The 13,926-nt window shown below is 46.5% G+C and overlaps 6 protein-coding genes across 6 annotated transcripts; 2 read left to right on the forward strand and 4 right to left on the reverse strand.

Moving 5' to 3' along the window:
* Positions 1 to 31: 31 nt before the first annotated feature.
* Positions 32 to 1,696, reverse strand: BU26DRAFT_497964 (benzoate 4-monooxygenase cytochrome-like protein P450; the record flags this gene model as incomplete). Its single annotated transcript, XM_033826316.1, has 3 exons — positions 1,586 to 1,696; positions 413 to 1,528; positions 32 to 355 (listed from the first exon to the last, which is right to left on the reverse strand). Exons 1-3 carry the CDS (start codon positions 1,661 to 1,663, stop codon positions 32 to 34), a joined length of 1,518 nt encoding a protein of 505 aa, XP_033675380.1. The 5' UTR covers positions 1,664 to 1,696.
* A 652-nt stretch (positions 1,697 to 2,348) lies between these two features.
* Positions 2,349 to 3,477, reverse strand: BU26DRAFT_572760 (uncharacterized protein; the record flags this gene model as incomplete). Its single annotated transcript, XM_033834267.1, has 4 exons — positions 2,349 to 2,631; positions 2,699 to 2,990; positions 3,089 to 3,283; positions 3,381 to 3,477. The coding sequence occupies 4 exons, from the start codon at positions 3,475 to 3,477 to the stop codon at positions 2,349 to 2,351; spliced, it is 867 nt and encodes a 288-aa protein (XP_033675381.1).
* Positions 3,478 to 3,910: 433 nt separating this feature from the next.
* BU26DRAFT_556855 (uncharacterized protein) lies at positions 3,911 to 4,639 on the forward strand (the record flags this gene model as incomplete). Its single annotated transcript, XM_033832403.1, has 1 exon — positions 3,911 to 4,639. One exon carries the CDS (start codon positions 3,911 to 3,913, stop codon positions 4,637 to 4,639), a length of 729 nt encoding a protein of 242 aa, XP_033675382.1.
* A 2,180-nt stretch (positions 4,640 to 6,819) lies between these two features.
* Positions 6,820 to 7,509, reverse strand: BU26DRAFT_442756 (uncharacterized protein; the record flags this gene model as incomplete). Its single annotated transcript, XM_033824520.1, has 1 exon — positions 6,820 to 7,509. A coding segment is annotated over one exon (690 nt), but the record flags the coding sequence as incomplete, so codon positions are not given.
* A 615-nt stretch (positions 7,510 to 8,124) lies between these two features.
* BU26DRAFT_442719 (uncharacterized protein) lies at positions 8,125 to 8,612 on the reverse strand (the record flags this gene model as incomplete). The annotated part of the gene is made up of 2 exons (XM_033824519.1): positions 8,125 to 8,248; positions 8,299 to 8,612. 2 exons carry the CDS (start codon positions 8,610 to 8,612, stop codon positions 8,125 to 8,127), a joined length of 438 nt encoding a protein of 145 aa, XP_033675384.1.
* Positions 8,613 to 8,908: 296 nt separating this feature from the next.
* On the forward strand, positions 8,909 to 10,333 carry BU26DRAFT_526035 (uncharacterized protein). Its single transcript, XM_033830649.1, has one exon. The coding sequence runs from the start codon at positions 9,300 to 9,302 to the stop codon at positions 10,287 to 10,289; it is 990 nt and encodes a 329-aa protein (XP_033675385.1). The 5' UTR covers positions 8,909 to 9,299; the 3' UTR covers positions 10,290 to 10,333.
* The last annotated feature ends 3,593 nt before the right edge of the window (positions 10,334 to 13,926 follow it).

Here is a 13,926-nt window from a genome sequence, read left to right on the forward strand (position 1 = left end):
ACCGCCACCATCCTCCTCCCCCACCCTCTCCCTACCCATTCCTCTCCCTTAGCTCCACCATCAGCGGTTTCTTCTCCCAAAAAATATACGTTCTCTGCTCGCCAAAGTCGCCCAATGCCTCCACGGGAGCGATATCAAAGCAGAACAAGAGCTTGGCAAGCGTGAGCCGCATTTCCGCCCAAGCAAGCTTCTGGCCAAGGCACTTGTGGCGACCCACCAGGAAGGGCTCGAACACGGAGATGTTGTCTGAAGGGAACGGGTTGGAAGGAGTGAAGCGCTCGGGGATGAAGGAGTTGGGATGGGTGAAGTTGGTTGGGGAGCGGTAGGCGGGGTATTGGTTGAGGGATACGTAAGTCTGGCAGGGGAAGTTAGTGGGATGGAGGGAAAGGTGGACCGGCCAGGGATGACTTACGCCGCCAGGAACCCATTGATCGCAAATCACCTCTCCACTCTTAGGAATTACCCGGGGAAGAGCGACCGCTGCCGGCGGTCCAAGGCGAATGCCCTCCTGTATGACGGCTGTGAGGTACTCCAAGTGACCGACGGTGCTTACGGTTATCTGGTCCTCGCTGCCAAATGCACCTCTAATCTCTTCCACAACTTTCTGCAGAGCCTCCGGATAGCGCAGCAGCGCATTGATAATGGAAGCCAGAGCCGTGCCAGTAGTCTCGCTTCCCGCAAATATGAGAACGTTCATGTTGTTCTCCAGTTCTTCCACGGGGATCTTGACTTCGCCCTTAGTCTCGTTGTACTGCAGGATCGAGCCGACGTAGTCCTGGCTCTTGCCCTTATTTGGCATAGCCATGCGCTGGAGGAACTTCTGATGCACCAATTGCTTGTGGTACTCCATTTTCTGCAGCACCTTCTTCGGAATGTTGTACGCGAGGAGCTTGTCGAGGGGCGAAAAGAAATTGACCGACGCCATGAGCGCGATGCCTTTGCCAAACGAGCAGGATATCTCGACCCAAGGATGGGCCTTCCCGTTCTTGACCGAGTCGAACGATTCGCCGAAGGACAATGCGCCGGAGATGTCGAAGGTGAGGAAGTTGAGCCAGGCGGCCATGTCGACGACGGCAACACGTCCCTGCGACGAGGTGGCTTGCTCCCTGAATTTGTGCATCATGAGACTGACGTGGGATTCTAGGATCGGCGCATGCTCGAGGATTGCATGCTCGGTGAAGGCGCCCATGAGGGCACGGCGGTTGCGCGTGTGTGCAGCTTCGTCAAGAGTGACGACGCTGTGGGGTTCTCCAGGAGGCACTTTGATCCAAGTACCCTTCGGTATCACTTGATGGCCTGCGTGAGGCTGGTAGATATCTTTCCACGCTCGGGGATCGATGTAAGATAGCTCCCCTGGTGCAATGCGAACGACCGGGCCGTATCGCTGATGGAGTTCGTGGAGGTGTTCGTGGAAGCGTCCTGATTGCATTGAGTAGGCCCAGGTGAGGCGTGTTGCAGTCCACGTCTTCGGGCCAGGATAGCGACGCAGGGGATGCAGGAAGATGTTGTAGACACCTTTAACAGTGGCCTACGCGTTCAATTCAGTACGCCTGCGTGAAAAAGTAGAGCCCCGGGAATGACTTACGAAGACCGCGAGAAAGAGAACGCAGAAAGCTGTGTACCCAACGACGACTGTTACGAGGTGATCCATGGCGACTGGCATCTGTAGCAACGTCTTCGAGGTGTGAAAATGTGGCTTCATATATAGGGACCTGAGGGGAAGGATTACCTGGGCATGATGTTGTGCTCGGGCACTCGTCAATTCGCGTACGGAAATATCGACGGGCGTCGTTGATTGGTCCTTGACCCTAGCGTCATACTTGCGATAGGGAATCCTCTCCATTTTGTTCAGACCAGGAAGCTGTCAGCGCAAGGTTTCAGATAATTAGCTCAAAACGTCCGACTTGCCTCCATGAGAATAGTACATAGGTATTGGGTAAAAGGATCGTCCAATCCTTCTGCTCTTTAGTTATGATGCCTTATATATTCGGTAACACACCCCCCCAGCTTGTAGGTCGCTGTTGCGAGTGGAAAGCTGCCTCTTATTAGGCCAGCTACCTCTGGGCCATGCCTCTCTGGGTCATGCCTCTGGGCTTGTGGTGGTTGATGCGGGGTTCGAACGTGGGGTGTGGTATGACTCGCGGAGTAGCGATAGCGTCGTGAAAATTTTCGTGCGGAATTTCCGGGCTCATAACTATTGGGTAAAAGGATCGTCCAATCCTTCTGCTCTTTAGTTATGATGCCTTATATATTCGGTAACAATAGGGTATAGTAAGCCAGATATAGTAAATTCACAAGCAAGAACCTTCACAAAGCCAACAACTTTTCTAATAGATAAAAGCAAAGGTTCAATCGCAAGAATTGAGCTCCGTGACACCAATTACTGGATCTCCTCCTGGACCATTACTGAATAGTGCAGTGGCCCTGACCACATCCTGGGTCGTCAGTATCGCGGCTATCGCGCGGTCCCGAGAAGTATCTTCCGCAGCCTCCAGCGCCAGCCAGTGATAATTGTCGGCATTGAGGAGCTTCTTCTCGTTGTTAAGCGCGCGGACTGCAAGGGGGCCGTATCCATTTGCAGCATCCGTGATGTGGTGACCGACAGCATCGGCGCCAATTCGGTCGAAATGACTTGCTAGTGGTTAGTAAAAGGAATCTGTCATTTGGAAGATGGGTATGGGGTGGGGACATAACTTACGTCCACTCATGTATTAGGATGCCTGCAAGGACCTGCATGCGCGTCGACACTGTATCTCCCAACGCTTCGCACTGGACTTCGCTGACTGCTAGCCTCAAATAGCCTTGGTCGCACATGTGCGCCACGCTTCTGGGAGAGTCAGATACGACTTCGTTTACCTGGTACGCAATCTCGACGTCTGTATCAGGAGTCTCTTGCCCCACGGGGACACATCGACCTCCCCAATCATTCTTCAACCAGAACACGAAGCCTAGATACGGTGATCCTTCGTTCTCGTTGTTCTCGTACATATCTTTTAGTTTTAGTAGTTAGCGCGTCAGGGTACCTAGGTAGACTAGAAAGGGAAGAGAACGTAGGACTTGCTTTCAAAAACAGCTTTCACTCTGTTACTATGCTCTGGCGCAAAGTAGTCCCTGAAGATAAAACCATCAAAGTCCAAGTCGTTGACCACAATTGACGCCATCCTGATAGCGTCCTTCCATCCCTGTTTGAGCTGATCCACATGCCTCTTGTCTACTGGGTCGGATAAATCGAAGTGGAGGTATTGAGATTCGAAGCGCTTCGAGATGCGGTGATAGCCTAAGACTGCATCGGTGATGTTAGGACGCGGGATGGGTTTGGTTATGACACGGCCACTGGCCTCGTACGTTGTAAGCGTCCAGCTAACGTCTTCTGGGGGTACCGGCGAGGCCTGCGGACCACGAAGGCTTTGCAAAGAAGTCTTGAATGCATAATGTTTCCGTGACTGAGTAGGAGTCACGAATGGCTGTGAATCTCATTTTGTCTACGATATAGACCGCTATTTATGTTTATGCCTAAGTCTTCTAGTAACTTAAGCCACAGTGGTTACGAGCCTTTACTGTTGTAGTCAATAATTCCATTGCCTAGCAGGGGCCTCTCATACCCTTGTTCACTAGGTCACAGTTTACTCGGATGCCATTGTTGTGGGACCACCGTGTGCCACCACTTCACCTAAAACGAAGGACAACGACGTAGAAAATTGGCTAAAGGCGCAGTCGTGGTATCCGACGGAAGTGACCGAGTAAAATGAAGTTAACCTTCCAAATGAAGACGAACATGTGCGCTTCCTGTAAGAGAGGGTCAGTTACCTAGGTACATTACGTCACTGTCGTACACGGGGTACAAACGCAGATAAAACGTACCCTTGACCCGATCCTGCACAATCAAATTTCCTCCTCAATTCGACACAACATGAACGTCGTGAGAGACCTCCTTATGAAAGTCAGTCAGCTCTTTAACCATGAGCTCCCATCATCGCCCACTATGACGGAAGCCACATCACTGGAAATCTTCGTCTTTTCCAAACCTTCCTCCGAGATCCTCCTTATCAATAGCGATCAACCGTTCTCTATTACCCTCTCCGCATACGTCGTCGGCACCTATGGCCAACCTCTCACTGTGTACGCTCCAGACACAATACTACATCCACGTGCACCCGCTCTGGAGCGGAACGGCCTGGTCTTCACCGACACTGCTACAGGGCAGACTGTCGAACGTCCACTCGTTGATGCGCTGCGGGAGTATCCCCGAGGCGGGTGTCGCGTCGCAACGGTAGCGAAGGATTCCTTCATCGAGATCCCAGCGAACCCCAAAACGCCGTACGAGGTTACGTTCACCTTTGTGCCCAGCGCTGCGCAAGCACTGGGAGAGTTCTTTCCCGTTATCGATCCCAGGGCCGGCTTTCTTGCCGGGCACGTGTACAAGGTCGGTCTTGGGGAAGCTATGGCTGGGGTGATATGGTGGAAGGTGGGCGCGAAGGGGAAGGTGCTTGCTGAGGGCGAGCGAAGTGGAGAGCGGGTGAAGCTAGACCAACCAGATACCCCGCGGCTTCGGATGGTCTCTGCGAATGAGTCCATGTTTGGCGTGCGGGATGGTTATGACTTTGTGCCATGTTCGGTGACCGGTGAAGGTGTACTATAACTAGCGGTAGAGTAAGCTTTAAAGCACTCTCGACGACATTTATAACGCCCGGCTTTAACTTGGGCCCGAAATCAGAGGTTCTCCGTCGATCGTGAGGCATATGTGGCCTTGAGTATCGTCAAGGCACGCCAAGTCAGTAAGGCTGAAGTTTGGTGCGGGGTCAGCGCCCAGTGGCTCGTGCATTAGGCATCACTACCTTGGCTCATTTCTTCCTTCGTCTGCATCTGCATCTGCATCCACCATCCACTTTCTACCGTTTTCGCGATTTGTCTACCCAGTCTCCCTTCCAGAATCATGGAATCAGGACAGCAGCTAGCAGAATCCGTGGACCGGCCTCGTAAATGCCGAAAGCCCTGTGGGAAGAATCACATGAACGACATCGGCGAATATGTTTTCGTTCACAACACGAGCCGAAACAGTTGGTTCGAAGAAGACGCCAAGCGATCCTTAACTCCCTGCTCTTTCCAAACATGGATGAAAACCGGCCTAAATAGCGCTTCGTCTTATCTCAACGGCTCTCAGTTAGATTGCAGTGGCGTTGCTGCTTCAAGCCCCATGACGGATGTTCCCAACTTGGAGTCCGACCAGTCTTCTTCTTAATCGGAAGGCGCTCGTTGCGCTAGCTTGCTGTTGGACAGCCTAATGACACCTGGCAACGGTGAAGGTGAATGGGTCGGAGCGAAAGTGCAAGGGGTCAGCATGGAAAGGTCTCCTGGTGATGGAGGGGAATACGTCATGGGAGTGGGATGAACTAAAGTACGAAATTTCAGTGACATAGGATAGATTGAGGAAGTATTGTGCGTATTACGACGTTATCTGCCGAGCCCATTATTATTTACACGTGTCTAAGTTCCGATATTTCGATGCTCATACGTTTACCAGAGAAGATGGACTCCTGAGACTTTCGTACAGATTGGCTCTTAGTCGATACGAGTTCCACTGCACATTCTTCGTCTCTGATGGCAGAACAGGGTTTGCCATTTGTGTGGACCAGGTTCGTTTCCCCCTCCGCAGAACTGCTCCCGCGGGGGGGAATCACGAGAAAAGCTTTGGTCGCTAAGCTTGTGATGGTGCTGTGCGCGAAAACGAGAGTGCACAGAAACTGGGAGAGCAAATCCGCCTAAAAATGTCAGAGTCCGTACTGCTAACCCAGGCTCACGAAACGTACCAGGAAATATCTCCGCAGATGGTTTTTTTGGATATTTTGTGGACTATGTTTCACGCAAACGCGTATGAAAAAAAACTTGTTCCAGCAATATGAAAAGGTGCTGCTGATATGTTCGTGGCGATGGAGGATTTCAATTGGTCGATGTATGCTTGATTAACTTTTACGAGTCTTTCCTGCTTACGAAGATTCAAGCCCAGAGGGACTGAACATACGAGAAGGGCTATCCCGAGGAAGGGAGGAACCCATGCGTATACGTAGAGCATGTCTTGAGGCTTGCTGTCTAATCAGAAAGGCATACAGAGCGACGTGTGTAGAGCGGTATTACCATTGGGCATGTCCGATGATGGTGCAGGATATTGGAGCAACGAAAACAAGGAACGGGCTGCATTGTATCCATTTTAACCAGCCCCCGAAGAACACGAGCCGAAGCGAGCATGAAGACTATTATCACTCATATTAGCAAGATCAGAGCAATCGAGAAGAGTACATACGGTGTTGCAGGCAAGAAGTTGTATGGCGTAGGACGTTGCGATTTCGACCAAGTGCAGCTGGCTATGCAGTTGCATAAATGTCGGTGATAAGGGGTCTCTACGAGGATGACGTTAGGTATAATTGCTAGACGAATTTCCCAGGGAGTGATACCAACTTCTTTCGCGGGTCTATTCCTCTAGTTTTTTACAGTTTGGAGTCGTACATTGCGATAAATAAGTCCAGGCTCGAGAAGCAAAAAGCCAGAGAGAAAAAAGAAGATGAACTTTCAGAATCACATCTGCCATTTTTGAACCATACACTAGAGTACCGCGAGGCCAGGACTAAGTTCCGTGGTTGTGCTGAAAACGGACTTCAAAAAGGAAATTGGACAGAGAAAGGAACGATGGGGTATTTCATCATCAACGACCAGCGAGCAGGTCTCCCCTTAAAGCCTCGACCCTCCTATGCCATTCCCTGCCCCGGGCATCTGTGGACATCTTTGCTACCTTTCAGATCTTGAGCTGACTCTCTACTCTCACCCCTACCCTGTAATAAGCGCAATTTCCCGATCAAGCCTAGCAGTGTCTTCGAAAGTCCGCATGTATTCATCATAGTTGAGCCGCCAGAGCGGACGCTCAAGCTCGGCGGGGAAATATCCTGCCGTTTCCCAATCGACAATGGAAATGACTTTCAAAGTTGTAGGATGTACCATGATGTTGGTTCGAGAGAGTTCGCCATGGCAGAAGACGTATTCGTCAGGAACCGAAGACTGTTTCGGCGCCCATGAATCCCGGCGGTCGTGTTGCTCAATGCGGGGCGATGGAAGGACAAACCCATCAAGTCCAGTCCAACTGGACTTGAGTCTCTGCAGTGACGGTATGACGGTTTCCTCAATGAAGTAGTTGACATTTTCGGCGACGATCTGTTCGCATGCGAGGCATTTGCCAGTAGCGACATGAGACTTCCCTTCCGGCATCCGGCACTGATCCACTACCTCAGATGCGGTAATCCCATTGATGCGCTGGACTGCAAGGCTCGTAACGCCCCAGTTATTCTGTTTGCAGGAATAAACGACTGGAACGGCGATGGAGGTGTGTGCCTTGATGAGCCTCAGAGCAGCAGCTTCATTCTGGAGACGCCGGGATGACCATTTCCAAGGATATGTCGGGCGTCCATCTTGTTGTTTCTCGCCTGGATAATATTCGCTTTTGATGAAGGAGTCTTTTGTGAAATATATTTCTTGTTGCCAAGGTCGTAGACGGTGGATTCAGTCATCTTGATGGAACAGGATAGGAATGAACTGAGTGTCGTTCCGAGGTTGAAAGGTATTAGGGGAGAGGAGAATCTAGGCTTTGCTAAGCCATGAGAGCAGGTTATCAAATTTAAATTCCCCGGAGGCACGCCACTTAAAACAATCGTTCATCACTCACGTGCACAGCTAGTCCAAATGTGGACCCTGGCTGGTGAGTGACGAATCAATAATTGAAGGATCAAACCCGCAGATAACTGCATGTGCCACGTCCCTGTTTCAGGACTTTCTGACGCTCATACGAGGCACTTGGCGTGGATGGAGACAGCTTTTCGCGGTCGTGCCGAGTTGAGAGGCAGGCAATGAGAGCCGGTTGGAGCACAAAATCGTGGTTGGTGGTATACCAGTCCTTCTCTGAGGTGGGCAGAAGACAAGTAGGTAGAGATGGCGTAAGTCGAGATGCGAGGCGGAATTATAGGCATCAGCATCTTGGGGCGCGGGCCGGGTGCCTGCGTGGCTGCCCAGGTCACTCTGATTCTCCGGTCCGATTTCCAAGCCGACGGTAACCCGTACAACACCGCCGAGTCCTCACGCCCTTTACTGCCGACCTTGGCGATTTCGCATTTCACGCAGCTCCTCCTGCTCCTGTCTCCCACCCCAAGTATACATCTTTGCCCTTTCCTTAGCCATATCACTCCAGTCATCCCGCGAGATGAATTCCCTAAACATAGACGTTCAGTACTTGAGCGACAAATAAAATAGGAAACTTACAGCTCGCCGGCTCGTTGTCTACTGGCGAGATAGACGTAGTGCGGAAGGTTGTTGAGTTGTCCCTTGGTAAGCTCGCTTGTTACGTTCAAGTCGAAGACGAACCACACAGAAACTGGTTTGAGTGAATCGAAGGAGGGGGGTATGTGGCCATGATCGTATCTCGCTAGAGCTGGCATCGATTGGAATTGCCGATTGAGTATCTTGCGGCAAAACTCTTGACCTAAGGTTGTTGTGCGGTTGAGAGGATCGCCTAGCACGTCTGTAACACAGGCGCGAATGCAGACGCGTGCCGGGCTGGCCGAGTCGATAGCCATTAAAACTAATATTCAAGACAGAGCCTGCAAGCAATCCGTGGATAACAGCAGGGTTGAACGTCGGAGAATAGATATGGGGGCACTAGATGCTGCTAGAATCGCGAGGATTCGATTGTTTCGTCGGCGTTTGGAAATGCCGGCATATTTAAGCCTAAAAGGGCACTAGTCCGGACAGGGGGAAACGCCTGGGCCAATCTTCCAAACAACGGCCTAGCTCTTCCAGCTTCCGCTCATACCTACTCCTTCACCCCCTCGGTTCCTAATAATGCACTCCCCATGCGCTTGTACGAATCCTGGCTGTCAATCCAGCCATATGGAAAGCCCGAGCCGCCGAGAAGAGAATGGTCTGCCATACAACCACTCGGGGTTGTGCCCCACCCACAGCGGAACACTTTTGGATCCGTTGATGGCAATGCCCCTGTTTCGTATCAAAATAGAGTCGCCCGAGGCGTTCTCTACCATCTGTATCGCCGATATCGAGGATGACCATAACCGGCAGCAGAGCAAGCTTTGAAGCACCGTGACCTGAAGCTTGGCGCGGGGTCAGCACCCTCAAACTCTCCGACATGTGGCTCGTGCTTTAGGCATCGCCGCCTCGACCACCTCGACACTGTCTGCATCTTATCTGCATCCTCCATACATTCTCTCATTTTCGACATTTTTCTACCCAACATCCCTTCCAGAATCATGGAATCAGGACAGCAGCTTGCAGAATCCATGGATTCCAAGACCAGTCCAGGGGCGCCCAAGGTACCCCAACGCTTCCCCTCAGCTTGCGGGCTCAGCCTTTGCAGACCACATCCCCCAAAAGAACCACGTCGCGCTCGGGACTCCTCATCACGAAGCATCGGCTCTCGCCTAGCCAAAGTGTTTGGCTTGAGACGGCGGATCCAACTACAGCCACAGTCAGCCTTCCTCAGCCTGCCGCTGGAGATCAGGCACCAGATCTACCTATATGCCTTCGCTTCCTCCATGATTCACGAACCCGAAAAAACGCCGCTCTCCACTTGGGATCACCTCCTCCTGAGCTGCCGCCAGGTCAAGATGGAAATGGGGTCAGCTCCCGCGCAGCCAATCATCTCGCTCGTCGTAGGCCATTGGAAGCAAACATTCCCCAATCATCCGCTCCAGGTCTCAGCTACCGTAAAAGACGGAGTCGTCCGAGAACTAGCCATTGGCGTCCCTCGCGCTGTCCTGCAGCCCGCATACCAGCATTTAGTGGCGAGCTATATCCCGGACTACATCTCTCCGCTGTTCAGGATCTACACGGACACGCTCACGCTCAAGATCCATGACGACGGAAGCCCGCTAGTCGACACCACAAGAGTGCCCGTCCCATACCACATGTTCGGCCAGATTCTTTCAATAGTATGGGCGAGGGAGAGAACGCTATCGAGCTGGGGCAGAAAGATCTTCAAGAATCCGCTGCCCCCACCGCCGTCTCGGCATTACTACAATGCGAAGAAAATTGTCGTCAATTGGCAGGGCTCGCTGGCCGGTATGCAGTCGAGACACATCAGTCTCCTGCTCTGCATGTATCTAGAGTGGGCTTTGTCGAAGCCGGTGAGGAGGGTTATTCACCTGAGGCATCGCCGGTTCGTTCTAAATTGGGTGGATAAGTCGCATTTCTGCATAGAGGGTGTAAGTTGGGAGAGCAAGACGAGGTTCCGGAGGTGAAAGAAATTTAATTCTAGCCGAGCGATGAAATGCAAACTCCGCGGTGGGCAAAAGCCATGATTTGCACCGTCAGCTTCATGTAGGCAACGAAGGAGTTTACTGGGTTTCCCCACCTGGCGCACGTCCCCACCTGACGCACGATTTTCGGATGCCTCCACCCACAACTTTTGAAGCTGCAGAGCTCTATATATATCGTAAAATCACTAGATTTTTTAGAGTAGCACTTGCAGAAGCTTGATAAATCGATTGGCAACGATAAACTACGTGCGATACCTCTGTGGGAGCCGTACCTTGCGGGTGCGCGTGGCCGCGCTCGGTGTGGGCACCACATCAACGATGGATGAAAAATCCACATCATCAACCTCAGTATCCTCAAATACATCGGCAGGAGGTGCAGGAGCCTTAAGGCGACGCCTATTACCCTTTTAGGACAATTGTATATCCTTCCTAAGTTGTTTTTCGACTTCGCGCGCGATCCTAGCTTCCTCACGTGCCGCAGCCTTCGTGCGCTGTTCTTAGAGGCGTATTTCCTTCGCTACCTGCTTCATGCGGCGCCTTTCTTTAAGCATAGCAGCTTTCTCTAGCTTCTTCTGCTCCTTAAGCTTTATCTCCTTATCCTTTTAGGCTTGTTGTAGCTGCTCGTTAGCGTTCTTTTAGGCCTGCCGCTAGCAGGCGTCCTGTCACGGCACTAATACGAGTTCGGGTCTAGGCGCTACTCACGTGAGTCCGCGACTAGCGCCTTGGCACCCACATAAGATATCTCCTGTAGCTTGCTAAGCCTTCTACTTCTTATAGTATAACATAGTTAATTACCTCTATATTTACTCTATAATAGTTTATACTATTCTTTTATAAGACTCTACTATCTTATAATAGTATTCTTAGCACTATACTAGAGTTCTAGAAAGAAACTAAGAACTATAATACTATTATATATAGTCTAGTCTTATCTTATACTCTAGAAAACTATAAAACTACTAAGACTCTAATAAGAACTATAGCAAGTAATTAGTAATAATAGTAATAGAGAAAACTTCTTACTAATAGTATATAAGTCTAGCTAATTATAATATATAGAGCTAATTATTTATAAATATTTAGAAGGCGTAGTAAGTAGATTATATAAAAAAAAAGATTTAGTAGATAAGCTCTTATATTTTACTATAAAGCTAATAGAGCTATATACCTAAAAGGTTCTATAAGTAGAACGTTTAAGAAACTAAACTCTAACTCTAAGCTATAATACTTGCTACTCTAACTCTAGCCTAAGTAGCTATAGATCTAACCTATAGACAACTTATTATAGTTATTATTAATAAAATTAAACTAACTACCTAAATTAAATATAACGCGTAGAACAAGCTTAATATCTCTAGCCTAAAGAGTAATACGCTTTCTATAAATATAGATAAGATTAGTAGCTATAAGTAGATTAGACTAATATATAAACTAATACGTATAATAGAATATATACTTTATAGAAGAGTATATAAGAAGTTCTTAGTTAGTATCTAGAGAATACTAAGTATATTAGCCTGCTAGCGTATATTAGTCTTATACTTAGTACTAATTTTATAGTAAAGGTAGTAGAATAGTATTATAAGCGTAAGAGTACTAACTATTCTTTAGTAGTACTTAATCTTCTAAAGAGTCTATACTTTAATATATTAGTAAATTATATATAGAATTTAGAAAAATAATAATATAGGTACTTACTACTAGGCTCTACGCGGCGTATCTTAGGTTCTCTAGACGTAGCTCTATAATAAATTTAAGTATAGAGTACTTTAATATTATAGCTAATTATCTTCTAAACACTAGTACTTATATTAGCCTTATAAGTCTTCTTTTACTTTAACGTCTTCTAAGTCTTTCTATTCTTGCCTCTAAGAGCTAAAAATAGTTAGTAAGGCCTAATACGTAGACTAATACCTAACTAACTAGTGTTTACCTAAGTAGGTTTCTTTCTTAGTATCTTAGTAGTAATAGTACTATAAGAGCTACTATTACTATAACTACTATAAGTATAAGCTATACCTCTACGCGTAGGTCTAGCTAGATTATAATAGATAGTTAAAGAAGTTATAGTAGCTAATAGAGTAGGCCTAGCAAAACTATTAATTAGAGAGGTAAAAGCTTACTTAGCAGAAGTAACTAGTAGAGTAAGTCTAGATAGTAAAGTAGAATTAGGTAGAGAAGTAGATAGACAACGTAAACTAGAAGATAGCAAAGAACGTAAACTAGAAGATAGTAGAGAACGTAGACTAGAAGATAGTATAGAAAAAGTAGCTAGCAGATTAGAATTCTCTATTTAAAACTATAAAGCTAAAATATTTAACCTAGTAGAACTCTCTAGTGTAGAAGAGAGTATAAAAGACTTAGACTAGATTTTCTAACAAGGTTAGCAGAGGTTAAGGCGTATCTAGAGCTTTAGATAAGGCTTCTTAACGCTTAGCTTTTCTATATTATAATAACGTAGAACGAAAACCTAATATATAGGTAAACGTGTTAGAATAGTAATAATAAGCGTAATAAGAAAAGTTAAATTAAAAAGTTATAATAAAAAAATAATAATAAGAGTAAAAAGAAACTTAAGTACTTATAAAATAGTAGAATAGAAAGTAAAAAAAGGTATTAGTTAAGCGTATTAGTCTATAACAGCTAAAATATTACTCTACGCGCAAAATTTACTAAGTAGAGTAGCAAGAAAGTATAGTATAAGAAAGAAGAAAATTTTTAGAGATTAAAAAGTTAAGGTAAAGGTAGCGCGCTAAAAATTACGTAATTATATAAGTATAACGTTATTACTCTACTTCTATAGCGTAAGCTATAAAATTCTCTTACCTACCTATAAATAAATAAAATTTTTAACTTATAAGTATTATAAACTAGAAAATCTATAACTTTTATTAAATATTATACTAATACTCTTTTTTATACTAATACTCTTTTTTTTTAGCTCTTATAGACTAATACGTAGACTATTACGCTAATTATAATATAGCGCCTTAAAAATTATAAAAGAAAGAGAAAGAGTTGTCTATAAACTATAATACTATTAAGAACTAATAAATATATAAAAAGAAATAAGGCGAAGAGTTCTAAGTACTACTAGATAAGAATACTACTAATAAGTACTACTTAGACTTCTAGAAAGAGAAGTTTATACTAGTAGTTTAATAGAAGATAGATAAGAAGAATAATAAGGCTAAGAAAGACTAGCTTATAAAAGAGCTTAAAGTATAGTCTAAGAACGTTACTATTAATTATAGGTAAGTACTTATAGGTATTAGTCTATATATTAGACTATATAACTAATATTCTATAGGTTCTCTACTAGTAAGTACTAGATCTAGTAAGTAAAGTCTAGAAATTCTAGTAATAAATACCTATCTTAATAAACCTTCTACGTACTTATATAGCGTATGCATAATATTAGCGTTAACTTTAACCTTTTAGAGGCGGCTATTAATTCTAATACTACTGCTTAAACTATTCTATTCTTAAACGACGATAACTAGAATACTATAGATAAGAATAGAGATATTAAGATAAAAGATATAATAGAAAACGTAAAGTTTAATTCTATAGTAATAGCTAAATTCTAGAAGAAGACTACTAAGTTTATACTACTACG

Source organism: Trematosphaeria pertusa, assembly GCF_010094035.1.
Source record: "Trematosphaeria pertusa strain CBS 122368 unplaced genomic scaffold BU26scaffold_30, whole genome shotgun sequence".
Classification (NCBI taxonomy): Eukaryota; Fungi; Ascomycota; class Dothideomycetes; order Pleosporales; family Trematosphaeriaceae; genus Trematosphaeria; species Trematosphaeria pertusa.

What these genes read in the sequence shown, in the direction of transcription:
- BU26DRAFT_526035 (XM_033830649.1), top strand. Translation starts at nt 9,300, where the DNA reads ATGGAATCAGGACAGCAGCTTGCAGAATCCATGGATTCCAAGACCAGT.